This window comes from Vicugna pacos, unplaced genomic scaffold (genome assembly GCF_048564905.1).
Source record: "Vicugna pacos unplaced genomic scaffold, VicPac4 scaffold_19, whole genome shotgun sequence".
In the NCBI taxonomy this organism is placed as follows: domain Eukaryota; kingdom Metazoa; phylum Chordata; class Mammalia; order Artiodactyla; family Camelidae; genus Vicugna; species Vicugna pacos.
The window spans coordinates 75,596,165-75,612,581 of NW_027328740.1; the positions used below are offsets into that span (position 1 = coordinate 75,596,165).

Consider the following 16,417-nt stretch of genomic DNA (forward strand, 5'->3'; position numbering starts at 1 on the left):
TATTTATGTATGGACCATATGCCGACACAAAAGAAGAGATTGTAGTTAATATAAAGTGGCTGAAATCAATGTCCGGAAGACCTAGCTAAGTTTCCTAAATGTCCCAACTTAACTAACCACAGGACTGCCGCATCAAGAATGGGGCAAATAGCACCTTGTGAATTTTTTTTAATGAATAAATAATGATCCACTTCCTACCACCGGCAATTATGATAAGACTGAGTATAAGTTCTTACAACAAATAGTGTAGAAATCATAATTTCTACTTGATTCAAACCACTTCTTCTATAAAATTTGAATCTTTTTTCTTCAGACGGATTTGTGCCATTTGACCTAGTGATAAAATTTTCAACTGGCTTTTATTAAAAATATTCACCATATTGAGAGTTTATTATATCAACTATTCCTTTATGGGAAACCCTTGTGCCTTGTCACTCTGTTTCATAATATTTCCTGTGGAAAATTCAATCCTTCATTCAGGAAAAGTCTGAGCAATATTTCTCATGGAAATCCGTCCTAAACTGCAACCCAAGAAATGAAATTGACACTGAGCAGCCCGTGAAGCCGGCAGACACATGCAGTGCACTGTTGTGTTCCCGCCTCTTATTTCTGTAACCAGCAGGGAAATTTGTATCTCAAGAAATAGACATAAACAATTTTCAGGACCTGAGCACACAGTTTCCCTTTCAGGGTTTAGTGGGCTTCCATTTAATTCTATGAGAAATGTTTAAAACAACAGGAAAACAGCTGAGATAGGGTTTAAAATAACTTTTATTTCAGTGAAAATAAAGCCAACTGACTGTTATCATTTTTACTTTATTTGATCTCACTCTCTTACTTTACCTTCCCAACCTCCTCCACAAAATGATGGTGAACATCCCCTCCTGGGTCAGAAATCTAAGTAGAAATTACCAATTACATTGAGGTGTGCTTTGTTGTTTTATTTTTCAAAACAACCAAGTTTCATTCATATGATTTAATAATTAAGATCAGAAACAAAGTCTACTCAATAAATGGTAGACAACACATGTCGTCATAGCTGCTCATCAGGTTTGGCCCCACGTTACACACTTTTACATGGACATGTGCCATGTGCTGTCATGGGAAACGGTGAGTGGGGACAGGGCCTCTGCTCTCACAGGGCACACAGCCTGGTTGGGCAGGCGGTGTTCAATCATTGCCCTTTTGTCTTTAATATACTTACAAATTATGGGAAATGCTATTTAAAAAGAACAAAATGAGTCACTGAAAGTGAAAAATACAAGGACAGTATTTAGGCTGAGGGAAGACAGGGAATCTCTTTGAAGATCTGACACTCCACTGAGACCCAAAGGACAACTCTGGCACTGAAGGTGAAGGGCAGGGACACACTGATAAAGGGCTGAAATCCAGAATATACCAAAATTTCTTTACACTCAACAAGAAGGATGAATAACCTGATTAAAAAATGAGCAAAATGCCTGAACACACACCTCATCAAAGAAGAAATCTGGATGCCAAAGAAGCCTTTGGAAAGATGCTCCACAGCACCTGTCATCAAGGGGATGCAGACTGAAACAGCGAGATACCACTGCACACCTGTCAGAACTGCCAAAATGCAGAACACTGACAGCACCGAATGCTGGTGAGGATGTGGAGCACCAGAAATTATAATGCATTGTTGGTGGGAATGAAAAATGGCCCAGGTACTTTGGAAGACGGTCTGGCAATTTTTTACAGAGCTAGACGTAATTCTAACATATGATCCGGCAACTGTGCTCCTTGGTGTTTACTCGATGAAATGGAAACTTATGTTCACACACAAATCTGCATACAGATGTTAATAGCAGCTTTATTCATACTCAACAGGATTCAGAAGCAACTAAGCTCTTCTTCAGTAGGTGAATGGATAAATAAACTGTGGTCCCGCCAGAAAATGGACTATTATTTGGTGCTAAAATGAAATGAGTTATCAAGGAATGAAAAGACATGGAGGAACCTTAAATGCATATTACCAAGTGAAAGAAGCCAATCTGGGAAGTTTCAGCAACTGTCTGATTCCAACTGTATGGTGTTCTGGGAAAGGGAAAAACACAGAGACTGAAAGATCAGTGGCTGCCAGACGCTAGAGGGGAAAGAGCAATGAATGAGGTGCAGCACGGAGCATTTTAAGGTCACTAAGACACACGACTCTGTATGATGCTGTGATGGTGGATACATGTCATTGTACATCTGTCCAAACCCACAGAGTGCACAACACAATGTGTAAATCCTAGTGTCAACTATGGGCTATGGGTGATGATGACATGTCAGTGTAGGTTCACCCATTGTCACAAATGTACACTCTGGTGCAGGTGTCAATATTGAGGAGGCTGTGGGGGCAAACTGCAGTTCATACACCCAATCCAGCCCCAGCCACCGCTGTTAATAAAGCTCTATGGGTGTGTGGACTATCTGGTTGTTCTGGCATCTAAACAGTAGAGCTGAGCAGCTGCACCAGAGATCAGGAGGTTTTCAGACCCTGAAATATTTACCCCCAAGCCCTTGAAAGGAAAAGTCTGCTGAGCCCTGTTCTAAATGAATCAAGATTCACCCTGATGAGGCAGGACAGCAGGGCCCAAACCAGGCATGGTTAATGGGGCTGAAGCAATGTTTTAGTTCCAACACATTTGCTGAAGTCCTGCAAGTCCAGTGACAGACTGTAGCCAGGAAGCGTCTGCAGGAGGAGTCGGGAGCAGGCCTTCCCGCCAGGCTCCGGGATGCCGGGGGCCGCGTGCCGCACGGGGGCCACCCGCTTGAAGAAGGTGGACTTGCAGTGGAAGCCGATCAACTCGTAGAGCTTGGAGAGGATGCTGCACGGCTGAATTTTCTCCTCGGAACGCTGAAGCACAGGGAGAAAAGCAACAAGCATCTGAATGAAACACGTAAGTGAAAAAAGACCCATAAAAATGGTTTTCCCTTAAAACAGAGACCCGATGACACAGGAAGGAAGAGGAAGGCTGACTTAGTGCACTGATGGGACCGGATGCAGAAACGCAGGGAAGCAGCACTGTGCAGACACTCCAGACCCCCTCTGGGCCCCACCTCTCCGCATTCCACCTGTCCCTTTACTAGAAAAGCCCGTATTCCCTGAAATAGAGGAATCTGCTACCTAAACATGGGACACAGAGAAGGGAAAGAGGAAAAGGAAGGGAAAGTAAAGGAACAACAGTTCATCTAGACCCTAGGGTCTGGGCGGGACTTTCACCAAACACACAACTTCTCAAAGCACAGAGCGCACAGGGAGAGGCTGACAGAGTGATTGCGACTTCTGCTCCTAAAGCACCCAGCTACCTGTCAGCACACGCTGCGCCCATTACTGAATCATTACAATCATCTCAGAAACAACTACTACCCCGGCTCACAGGCAAGGAAATCTGAAACTCGGGGAGGAATTATTATCATCCTGGACAAAGTCCCACAGCCCAGTAGTCTCAGAGCCTCCGGCAGACCCTGGGCTAAAATGCTCCTCATCACCACGGGCCCTGAGACTCAGGCTGAGGCCACGTCAGGTCTGCACGGGCCCAGAGCACAGTCTGTGGGACAGGGAATGCTCCCACTCGAAGTGCCAGGTCAAGGCCCTCAGGAACTTGTGTAATGAAACCAAATCCCCAAACTCATTTCCAACCCACTGCCCTGTCCGGGAGGACTGCTCGGCACAACTGCGCTGTCACCTGTGCACAGGCTGAGCAAGGGGCCCAGACAGTGATGTGACATCCCAGTGGAAGTGGCTCGGAGACCACTTCATCACAGGACAGATTCTCCCGGCTTCCAACGTTAACTCTCCATTCCATTTCCAACTGGAAAGTAAGTTTAGACTTGTTTTCCTCTCTTAGAAACAAAGAGAGCGGTAACATCAGAGGGAAACTCAAGACAGAGGAAGAGTCTCCTGGTCATTTGCAAGGATAGGCCGGGGAGGGAACAGAGACAGGGATCAGAAAGACCCGTGTTCCAGTCCAAAGTCTGCACGTCACTCGCTTTGACAGTTTCCTTTTTAATACAGGTGATAAAATCTAAATATGATTTTTGGGAAAACTAAATGAAATAACGTATTCCACTAGCATAGGTGTAAAATCCTCCATGAGTGTTCCAGAAATGGACGTGATCGTGGTTAGTTACTGTCTGCCAATTCTTGTGTTCTCAGCTCACATCACCCAACCAGAGATGTGCGAGAGATTGCCTCACCAGCCAGCAGCCTTCTCCAACTTGGAAACTTACAGTGTCCGAAGAGCAGGCAGTGTTGGATGCTTTGCGGCACTCTGGAGGTAGCACTCCAGTGATGACTTTAAAAAGCTGGGGAGAATTTAGGGGACCATACAGTTCAAATACAGAGTACTCATTCCATGTCTACAAATATTCATCTCTAGCCATGATGAGTAAGAGAGGAAATACATATTCAAACATACATCATTTTCCCACATAAGTGCATCAAAACAATTTGGAAAGAGTGTAACTTTCTTCTCTAGATCACACAGCGGGGATTACAAGGTTTGTACTGACAGCCCTACTTGTAAATCATCTGCAAACGTAACTGGGTCCACTATCAGTCATCATAATTTGAAGGGAATGTTAGAAAAGAAAAAAGCCAAGCTAATACTCTCCAATCTTTTGTTTGGTTACGATGTCACAGAGGAGATGGACAGCTCAATAAGGAACCACTCTGCCGTGATCACGGAGCCGGGGAGCGGGATGTGCGGCAAGATGTATGACGCAGCCGCAACTGTGCCCATGATTCTAGGCAGGTACCCAAAGTCACCTTGACAAGGTGTGAAACGTTTATGCCCACGTCCTCATAACCTGACATGTATTAAGGAGAAATGGAAACTTATAAACGGCCAATACCCTTGGTGGATACACCGTCCAAAGAGCAAAGTCACAGTTTGACAACTGGCCATCCCGGTACCTTGGGATTCATTCTTGAAGAACCTTAAAAACCACTCCTCTGCCCTCAAGAAGTGCTGCCTACTAGTCCTATCTTTGGCTCATGGATACCACATGTTGAAGTGAACTTCAATGTCTGCACAGATTTGACTGTCTTTCTCCAGGTTCACTTGTCCATTCTGAAGAGGCCTGAGCTAAGTCCAAATTCCTTAAGATTAATTCCCTCCAGTGACAACTCAACGAGCCTGTAATTACAAGCCAACTGAACAGGACTGTCCTCAGCGAAAAATGTCACCAACCCTTCACTGCTTTCTTAAACTCCTCTCCTGGTTAATTGCAACATACTAACACCACCCTCCACCAAGTTCCCCAACTATGTCAAATAGAAAGTAAGGTCCATAAAAGAGGAGACAACTCCATAGTCACCTTTGAATTCCTAGCATAAAGTAATGTCAATAAATAGAACTATGATTATGGCTTCTTTCCTTTAAAACCTTTCTGGTTATTTAAATGAGACCATGGAAGGGAGGTGTTTGAGTCCAGTATCTTGATCCAGAAGACTCTGGAGGCCTTTTTCAGAATGGCTGTCCACTGATTCATTCAAAACACACCTTCTCTTTCCGGGAGGAGCTGTGATTTTCTGCCATGGGTTTGTGGTCACTCTCATGCCAGAACAGCTTTAAACTAAATCCTTACTTTGGATATGTTATTTTTCCCGCTTCCAAAAAATTTTACTTTCCTTACTTCCTTGCCTTGAGGAATGCTTTTATTCTTTTCTTTCTAATTCAACCTTTTATAAAGCAGGATTCTCAGGATGTGTTTGGCCTTATATAAGAACAGCCATCCAACTCCCAGTGTGAGAGGACACAGGCTCACCTCCTGCCCTCCTGCCAGGGCAACTGAAACTCAGTTCAGGAGCCAACCGGCACCCCAGGGCTTCTAAGGCTCACGTATCTCCCAGAATCCCTGCTTTCTGGTTTGTCTTGGCTTCTGAGAATTTCCCCTCACTTTCTTGACAATTAGCTGTGCAGCTTGAAAGATGAGGAAGGAAGGTTTTATTTCTTAATCAGAATTTAAAGGAACTTATGTAATGAAGCTTTTCACGAGTTTCTAGAACCCTCCATTGCTGAGACAGAAAACACACAAGATATTTTCTAAATTTAGCTATCATGTGCATTTTTTCTTTGCTTTTGTTTTGTTAACTGCTAATAGACATTTTTTAATTAAAAAATAAAATAAGGTCCCAAATAAGATAGAAAATTGAAGGGGCAAACAAAATTAAAGAGCAAAGACAGAAAAATGATAAGTACTCTACAAAGTTAATAGAATAAATACACTATGGATCAGACCAGCAATTCTCAGTAACAGCTAATTGAAACCTGACCATGAGGTAAAACGTCTCTCCTGTCAGGAGATGACCAACAGAAAATAGAATTAAATCAACAACCTAAAATTCTAAGTCTGGCGAGGTATAGAAGTCTACCAGCTAAGTGTGTCTTCTTCTGGAAAAGAGGGAGACTCACCAGCTCTTTTCTGTGGAGCCTGAGCCCAGGGGAGGACAGTGAAGTGTGTTCTGTAAGTACCCAATTAGCAAAGTGAGTGATGAATAAAGAGATGTGAGCTTTGATGAGAGATGATACTACTATTCACTTGTCCTGTAAAGTATGTCTTCGCGTTCAGAGATCAATATCTCAGCAGGAAAATGCACAGCCCGGGACCAGACCACTTCTGTGATTGTGACACTGCACTTAGATGTCTCAAGGGCACCTCCAACTCCACCTGCAAAGAGCTAACTTCACGGTGTTCCTCCCATAGCCATCCTGCCCAGGGCCCTTGGTGGGGGCAAGGTCTCCCTGCCTCTCCCAGCTCAGGCCAATCACTCACAGATGTGACAAGACCCCTCCTTCAGGGGCAAATTTCCTCAGTCAACGAGATCCACCACCCACACCTGTCCTACCAGGTACTCACTGGCACTCCCTCAGCACTGACTCTGTGCTGGGGACCATGCTGCACACTGTGCACACGTTATCTCACTGGATCTACACAGCAGTCCTGGGAGTTCGGTACATCACTGCTTCTATTGATTAGATAAATTGTTTCACTTCCTTGGGTGTGTCATCCAAAGTGACACGGCTACTGAGCCACAAACCTGGGACTGAAAATCACTTGAAAATTGAACACTGCTACACCTCGCAGCCACCCTACTCTGACTCATCACATCACCTCCTGCCGAGCCTTCTAAATGTTTCTAAGCATTCTACAAGACAAAAGTGATCTACGAGAGCATCGCACTAGCCTACTTAAAATCTGTCAATGACGGTCCACTGCTCTTAGGAGAAAGCCCCACCGGGCCTGAGCACAGCCCAACGGCCCGGCATCCGCTTTCCCTGCGCGGCCGCGCCACCTCACCGCCTCACCCACCACGCAGCTCTACACGTGCAGCGTCCAGGACAGGGATGCTGACTCCGTACAACCCGGGGCTCGTCTCACTCAAACAATGATCACCCTCTTCAGTGGTTACCTTCTTCAATACTGAATCTCAGAAAAATATTTTCTCTGGATGAATCAATATCTTTTTCCTTACAACTTCCCATCATTGATAATGAGCTCCCCCCAAAAGAGAGAAGACCTAATCCTCAGTCTCCTTATCTGTAAAGTGCAAATAACAGGGAAATATGAGAGGTTTTATTAGAAGTAATATTCATGTGAGGCTGAGGGACAATTCCCAACATACAGTAAGTACTCAATATGTGCTTACTTAATATTAATAAGAATAGATTACATTCCAGCAACCTTAAATCAATGCTTTATGGCTTTGTCTAAAAGACTACCGACAAACTGTTGGACGAACTGTTTTGAGCAGATCAGCACAAGTGTACTGGGCGAGGTAAGCGCTGACTCCAGTTACAGCTGCAACCAACCAGCACTACAGGGCGGGAGCAGTTTGCTCAAACTCTTACATGTTGCTTGAGCATTTAGTTGTAGTTATTGAATAAAGACAGGTATTATTTACTCAAAGCTCCTGAAACATAAATCTTCAAAGATTGATGCAAATTATGTTTCAAGTACAACACTCTCACTAGAAATTACTTGAAAATTATAGTCTTAGCTCCTCCGCACATCAAAACAGCATTTTCCTAATGTATCTGACTATGTACTCTGAAAGGATTGTTTAAAAGAAATTAAGATGAAGCCATCCTGAATAAGATCTCAGTATCATCTACACAAACCCCACCCAAAGGTCTCATTTCTCACTTCCACATAGGTGTTCAGATGGCTTAAGCTGGGTCTTGGTTTCTTATGACACGGGGGTGGGAAGAATTGTGGATAGATCAATGTAGCAAATATAAACCTAGTGTATTTGCTATGTAGGAATCCTAGAAATAAATAAATTGATATATATAGTCCCACCCTTATGAAGCTAAGCCGTTCCATTTACAACTGCATAAAAAATAAAATGAGAGATACATTTAACAAAAGTTTACAAGATTTGTACATTGAATATTTTGAAGTATCACCAAAAAAATTTTAAAATATCTTCATATATGGAAGGCATCCCATGATCATGCAATGGTAGAAAATATTGTTAAAAATGTTAAGACTTCCCAAAGTAATCTACATATTTAATGGAATCCCTATCAAAATTCCAGCTGACTTCTTTGCAAAAATTGAAAAACTGATCCCAAAATTCATATTGAAAGCAAGGGACCCAGGTCAGCCAAAACAATCTTGAAAAAGAAGAGCAAATTTGGAGGACTCACTCAAAGGTTACAGCAAATCTATAGCACTCAAGTCATTATGCTTCTGTCATAAGTTTGGATGCAGAAATCTATGAGACACAATAAAAAATCCTGGGGGGAAACTTACATTTACAGTCAGTTTTCCAGAAATGTGCCAACAACACTCCATTGAAAGTATAGTCTATCCAACAAATGGAGCAGAGACACCTGGGTATCTGAAGGCAAAAGAATGAATCTGGAATCTGGACCCCGTATTTTATATAACAAATATTAATTCAAAATGGATCACAGACAGAAACGTAAAAACTAAATATATGAACTTTCTAAAAGAAGACATAGTATGAATCTTTGTGGTCATAGGATAGGCTATGGCTTCCTAGATACAATACCAAGAGCACAAGTGATAAAACAAAATAGATAAAATGGACTTCATCAAATTAAAATCATTTGTTACAAAGGACAACATCAAGAGTGTGAAATGAAAGGGGAAAGGGGTAGCTCAAATGATAGAGTGCGTACTAAGGAAGAAAAACAAAATGAATAAATCTAATTACCTCCCCTATAAAGAAATTGTTTTAATGTTTAAAAAAATTAAAGTGAAATGACAATCTGCAGAATAGGAGAAAAATCTTGCAAAGCATACATCTAATAAGAGACTAGTATCCAGGATATAAAACAAATGCTTACAACTGAACAATACAAAGAAAATCGACCCAATTTTTTAATTTGCCAAGGATTTAAATAGATACACAATTGGCCAATAAGCATCTGAAAAGATGGTCAGCATCACTAGCGAAATCAAAATCAAAATGAGATCTCATTTTAAACTCACTAGGATGGTTATAATCAAAACATGGACAATAACAAGTGTCAATCAGGAGGCAGAGAAATGGATACCCTCAATATGCAGCCGTTGGAAAGGGGCAATGGTGCAGCTTCTTTGGAAGAGCCCGATGTTTCCTCAAAAGGTTAGAGTTATGTGGCTGAGCAATTCCACTCCTACATGTAGAGTCATCCTTCAGTGTCCTCGGGGGGTTGGTTTCAGGAACCCCCACCCTGGATACCATAATCCAAGGATGATCAAGTCCCTTTGCAATCAGCCATCTTGGTCCATGAAGTGGAAACTACAGATATGGTGGGCCAACTGTACAGCCAACAGAATGGAAATGTATTCTCACAAAAACTTGCACATCAATATTCATAGCAGTATCATTCAGAGTAGCTAAAAGTCACTAAAAATATCCATCCATCAATGAATGGATAAACAAAATTACCAAGAATAGTCCCACAAACTTTTGGTAATTGAATCTTTGACAAAGGAGGTGAGAACATACAATTGAGCAAAGACAGCCTCTTCAGCAAATGGTGCAGGGAAAACTGCACAGCTGCATGTAAATCAATGAAGTTAGACTACCCCCTCACAACATACAAAAAAATGAATTCAAAATGGCTTAAAGACTAAAAATTGTAGACAAGACACTATAAACCTCTTAGAAGAAGACATAGGCAAAACATCTGACATATATCTCAACAATATTTTCCAAGAGCAGTCTACTATAGCAATAGAAATACAAGCAAAAATATACAAGTGGGTTCTAATTAAACTTACAAGCTTTTGCACAGAAAAGAAAACAAAAATTAAAGCAAAAAGACAACCTATGGAGTGGGAGAAAATAGTTGCATTAAATGAAAGTGACAAGGGCTTAATTCCCAGAATATGTAAACAGCTTTTACACTTGATAAAAAAGAAAAACAAACAATTCAATCCAAAAATGGGCAGAAGACCTAAAGAAACATTTCTCCAATGAAGACATACAAATGGCCAATAGGCACATGAAAAAATGCTCAATATCATTATCAGAGAAATGCAAATCAAAACTGCAAACAAGTATCACCTTTCACCAGTCAGAATAGCCATCATTCAGAAGTTCATAGACACTAAATGCTGGAGAGGCTGTGGAGAATTGGGAACACTCCTACACTGTGGTGGGAATGCAGTTTGGTGGAGCCATTGTGGAAAACTGTATAGAGGTTCCTCAAAAGACAAAACCTTGGGGGCCCAGATGACACAGCAATCCCACTCCAGGGCATATATCCGAAAGGAAATGTAATTCAAAAAGACAGTTTCACCCCAATGTTCACAGCAGCATTATTTACAATATCAAGACATGGAAACAACCTAAATGTCCACTGACAGACGACTGGATAAAGAGGTTGTAGTATATATGTCCAATAGACTACTATTCAGCAATAAAATAATAATAAAATAATGCCATTTGCAGCAATATGAATGGACCAGGAGAATGACATTCTAAGTGAAATAAGCCAGAAAGAGAAAGAAAAATACCATATGAGATCGCTCACATGTGGAATCTAAAACAAAAAAAAAAAACAAAAACAAAGGAACAAAAAGATAAACTTATCTACAGAACAGAAACAGACACAGAGACATAGAAACCAAACTATGGTTACCAGAGGGGAGAGGGTGTGGAATGAATAAATTGGGAGTTCAAGATTTGCAGATGCTGAGTATGTATACAATAAACAGCAAGTATATACTGTATAGCACAGGAGAATATATTTAATAACTTATAGTAACTTATGTTTAAAAAGGATATGAAAATGAATGCAGGTATGTTCCTATTTAACTGAAGTTTTGTGCTGTACACAAGAAACTGATGCAACACTATAAACTGACTAGACTTCAATGAAAATATTTTTAAATAGACCAAAAACGAAAAAAAAGGAAAAGGATATTATCAAACAAAAAGAATAATGTACTGATTCAGGCTACAATATGAATGAACTTTGAAAATTTATGCTAAAATAAGCCCGTCACAAAAGGGCAAATAGTGCCCTTTAAGGTGAACTGTATCTAAGCATTTATTGTACTACTCCTGTAAATTTTCCGGAGTTTTGAAGTCTATCAATACCAAAATAAAATGTATTATTCATTAAAAACTTAAAACCCTTCCTCACAGGAGGGCTTTAATTATTAAATGCAGAAAAGCATGTAAAACTCTTGGAACAACAATTTTCACGTCCACACACAGTCACTGCTGTCACTGCCACTCAGAGTGTGGTGCCAGCGCTGGTGAGATCTGCCTCCACTCGCTCCCCTGCAGAAAGGAGTGAAGGCCTGAGCTCTGACAGGCAGGGTGAGCGTGAACCTGAGTCATACACAGCCACGTTCCAGACTCTGCGTTACCCAACTTTCTTATACAAACTGCAACATGTAATGTAAACACTCTAGAGGGATGTATCTTACAACACAGGGAATACAGACAATGTTTTACAGTAACTATAAATGGAGCATCTATTGTACACCTGAAACATATATTTTAAATCAGCTATGTCTTTATAAAAAATTAAAAAATAATTTAAAAATGTTATCCCTTTAATATTCAATTTGGTTTTTAATTAACTACTAAACAGCTTAGAATATATAAAAGCATTTAAGTGTGATGTTTGTTTACATATTTATTTACTTCAGCCTCCTGCTAAAAGAGAAATTAAACAATTTTTTAAACACAGCTTAACAACCATAACAACAAAAAGGCAAAACTGAGAGTGAAGAGAAAATGGAGATTCAATACTTAAATGAAACCAGGGGGAGGTAAACTCATAAAAATGGATTCCATGAAGTCAGGGCAAGTGTTAAAGGCCGACTAGAAATTCAGCTGTAAGATTCTTGGCAGCTAAAGCAAAAAGAAAAAGATGATGGGGCAGGTGGTAGAGCGTGTGCTTAGTGTGAACAGGGTCCTGGGTTCAAGCCCCAGGGCCTCCACTAACCTATAAATATACCTAATTACCTACCCCCCAAAAGAGCCCCAAAGAAAAGAAAAAGAGAAATTTCTTTCCAAAAAAATCCTGATATTAAATTTGGATTAAATACTTTAAAAATAAAAGGAAAATAGAAAAGATGAGTGACACTGTGAACAAAAACCCCAGCTGGGCTAACAAGCTAAGTCACAAATCTAAGTGTGATAAGTGTCGGTTTACTGATCTAAGTTTTGCTGGGCTAACTCGTAAATCTGAAGTTCAGTGTCAGTTTACTGGGCTAACAAGCTAACTCGTAAATCCAAGGTCAACAATTGTCAGTAACGTGATCTGTTCCAAATTGATAAGCTTCAGTGTACTGATTCCTTGCTTTTTGTTGTTTGAGCCTTATTGGCTAAAAGCCCCATACTTGTAATTAACCCTATAAAACCTCATGTGCACGTCTTGGATGTGCTCAGGGCTTGGGAACAGAAGCCCCTCTGAGCCCGCTGGCATAATAAATCTCAGTACTCCCACCCTCTGAGTGCTGCTTATTTCTTGGCTGGCCTGTTGTTTCCGTAACAACACAAGCGATAATGCCCGTGAGATAAATCTGCAATGGCTGCTGGCAGGTCCCCATGTCTCATGTGGGAAAATCTGAAACATATTTCTCACCACTCAGAGTCATCCTCAGCCCACCCCACATCTCCCGCTGTTAAATGCAGGAACACACGCAGGGCCCGGCCTTTGCTCTCTCTGTGTCATCACAGTGAGACAGGATGGAAGGGGGCAGAGCAAGCCATTCAAGAAAGACCACAGCAATTAACATCAAAATGGTGGAGAATTCAACCCCCAATAGGTCTTGAGGCTCAGGATGAAGAGATTTAACTTCTAGTAGATCCTGAGCTTCATTATACACCCATTGTAATAGTAACATGGTGAATAACACGGCCCCAGGCACCATGGCCGTCACAAGGCTAGCCACAAAAGGTCAAAGGGTGGAAAATGGCCAACTCCCTGGAATCCCAGCCCCTTGCCCTAAGGCTGGTCCTTCTACTTATTAGCATATGAAACCACGAAGCCCAAGAAAAGGAGCAACACAGAGCCACATCCCAGGAACCCCTCTCTCTACCTCTTCGGAGAAGGCCCACACTATTTCTGTGGAGTGTGTGCCTACTTTTAATCTGAGCATCAAACCCCCATACTTCGTGACGTTTCTCATGCCTGTCAATGTATCTCTCTGAATAAATCTACCTTTACTCAACACTGGCTTGTTCTTGAATTCTTTACTGCATGAAGCCAAGGAACAAAATCTGGTGGGGCACATCCCAGGGGCTCAACGGAAGCCTGGGACACAGCCCTTCTCATGCCCCACATATTTTTTCTTGTATCAACAGGACTGGGATGTGAAGTGAGGTCTGAGGCCCCAGCTAAGGGACAGAAGCAGCCTCCAGGTCTCCAATTGGTGGGCAGCCTCTCCCCCATCAGGGGCCATGGGGTCTGCCTGGTTCTCTGTGTTTTTTTGTTGTGCTGACTCCCCAGTCAGAGAGATTTCTCCTTAGGCCTGGCTCCACAAAACCCTTCTCTCCAAAATACAAGCACATCATGTCACAATCCTCTTGTTCAACCATGAATTGTTCAGCCAACTTTTTCCTTTCCCAGTTAAGTACCTAAATGTCCTCCCTGCCATCCCACCACTTCTTTCTTTTTGAGAACTCTGCACTCCCCACACACCATCCTGAACGCAGGTGCCTTGCTGGCTGGGACCGAGATGTTTCAGTCTCAAACATCCTGAGTCCTTTCTCTTTCCACTTGCTAACTTAAAAAGGCCTTCCTGTGTCTCCCACCGCTCTGATTCTGAACGTCAAAAAATGCTCAGGTTACATTCACTCTGTGAATACCTCCCAGGTTTTGGCTAGGTTTCCTTCCCAAGATCTTCATTAAGGAGCTGCATCAAGAAGTTTAAAGGGGCTATTCTTACATTTGAGTGGAGGAGCCTGCAAGAAATTTAAATGGCTTTGAAGAGAGAGTTAACCAGGGACAGAGAGGTCGCAGGTCCTAGTCAACAGTGTCATGAGGCAAAATGTTCTTCAAAGGCTCAGAGTGGCTTCTGAACACGGAGTCGGCAGGGAGGAGGTGACAGGCAGTGAGTGGGGTGAGAGACACAGGGTACGGTCCCCCAGCAGGGGAAGAATTGGTTATTTTCTAGTTTTCCAATTTCTTACTACCTTTTTCTCTTATTGCCACATACCATTTCCTACGAATTAAGCATATCAATGTCAGTCATTTGGGCCACTTGGGAGAAGCTGCACGATGCCATTCACAGGGCTGGGACATGACAGCCACACCAGTCTAGGTTGAAAGACCAGTGGGGGTATTTCCATGGTAATCACGGGCATGCAGCAAACTCCCCAGCTTCAATGACCTCCTCTCAAAGTTGGCACCAATAAAACTACCAAGCAAAATGCGTGATGATTCTGGCCAACATCTGTTTATTAGTTAAGTGCCTGTGACACCTGCCACTTAATAGGGAATGAGTACGATCAACGAGGCCCTGTCTACCTGGCCACACGCGCCCTGCCTTCCTGCCTTGGTGCAGCAGCACAGCCTGTTTAGCTGAGATGAGCGCCCCCAGAGCAGCCCCGATGGGAAAGCTCCCAGCTCTGCACGGCCAGACGTGTTCCTTTCCTTCTCAGAGCTGATCACAATTTGCTGTCGTCTGTTTTTATGTTTATCCCTTTTGTAACTGCCTCTCCTCCGGAGATTTTGCTCAAGCAGCACAGGACCAGGTGTGTCTTGTGGCCTGCCGGATATTCTGGGCTGGGAAACAGCCGAGCCCACATCTGGCTCTGGTGCTGAACGGAGAGAGCAGAAGGCCCAGGAGCCCATGCTGAACCGAGGCCCCTGCACACAAAATTATGGTCTGACTTTGGGCAAATTACACAGTCTTTTTTACCCTGAGATTCCTCATCTGTCCATAAAAATAACTGCCCATGGCACACAGAGTTACAAGTATTAAAGGAAATCACCAAATTCACAAAGTAGCCAAGGGGCTACCAGTGCATCCTAAACAGACACATGCTGCCTTTAAGGCTCTGACACACACCAAGCGTGGTGGTCGAACAAAGTGTACACTGCTAAGTGTCAGTGTGTTAAGTGCTTCATGTGTGCTATAATAATCTTCAGAACTTACAACAAGCCCAGGAAGTAACGAATATTATCATGCCCATTTCACAGACTCACCATCAGTTTAAGAGAGGTTACATTCAAGTCCAAGGCGCTATGGTGAGTAAATGGCGATTTCAACCTGAATATGGGCCCAGGCCTGGGCTCCATCTCTGTCCCATCCACCTGACCACTGCCTATGAATTCCACCTGTCCAATACCCAAGTTGAAGCCAGCCAGCTCTTAAATGCAATGTGTGTCACCGTTTGTCAATGTTGGTTCATTACCATAAACAGTTCTCAGAAAGCACTTCAGAAAGGAAAGTTGGACTCACATACCTGCCCACAAAGAAGAAGAATTCTGCCTTGCCTTCTCCTGTAACGTGCAGAAACCCTTCCCATTCACCACCGAATCCTTTTGTATGCTTCCTCCGTGTTCATGTTTACACATGGCTTATTAAAGTAGAAGTTACCTGCAGTAATTCCATCTCGGTTCCATTCCAAGCTTCCAGATTATCCATAATCAGGGTAATACCATAATTTTCTGTGAATGAAAACACTACAAATTGAATGAAAATATTGCAACCATGTCACTAAACAAAGAATGCTGAAAACAAGTCATCAGCGGCTGCCGCCACCCCCCAGTGAAGACAGGCCTGCAGCCATTCACAACGGTGCCCTCTGAGCAGACTCAGAATAAGAAAGGACAGATTACTGGCCCTAGATAGCTAGGTGCTTGTCTAAAGTATATATTCAGTCAGCCCAAATGTTGGCTTCCTCCCATATATTGAAAAGCATTAAATTCATGAACTTGAGATACCTGGCTTTCTTTAGATAACAAGCAATGTTTTATTG

The 16,417-nt window shown here is 42.4% G+C and overlaps 2 protein-coding genes across 2 annotated transcripts in view; both read right to left on the bottom strand.

Annotated features, from left to right (window-relative positions):
* Nucleotides 1-2,333: 2,333 nt before the first annotated feature.
* Nucleotides 2,334-16,357, bottom strand: LOC140693570 (trafficking protein particle complex subunit 9-like). Its single transcript, XM_072957359.1, has 2 exons — nt 16,036-16,357; nt 2,334-2,860 (listed from the first exon to the last, which is right to left on the bottom strand). The coding sequence occupies exons 1-2, from the start codon at nt 16,081-16,083 to the stop codon at nt 2,612-2,614; spliced, it is 297 nt and encodes a 98-aa protein (XP_072813460.1). The 5' UTR covers nt 16,084-16,357; the 3' UTR covers nt 2,334-2,611.
* The window catches only part of LOC140693568 (trafficking protein particle complex subunit 9-like), a 96,239-nt gene continuing 95,653 nt past the window's right edge, over nt 15,832-16,417 (bottom strand). Inside the window, exon 14 of the mRNA XM_072957356.1 lies at nt 15,832-16,106. The gene's annotated coding sequence lies outside the window, so the exon portion shown is untranslated. The remainder of the gene's footprint in view (nt 16,107-16,417) is intronic.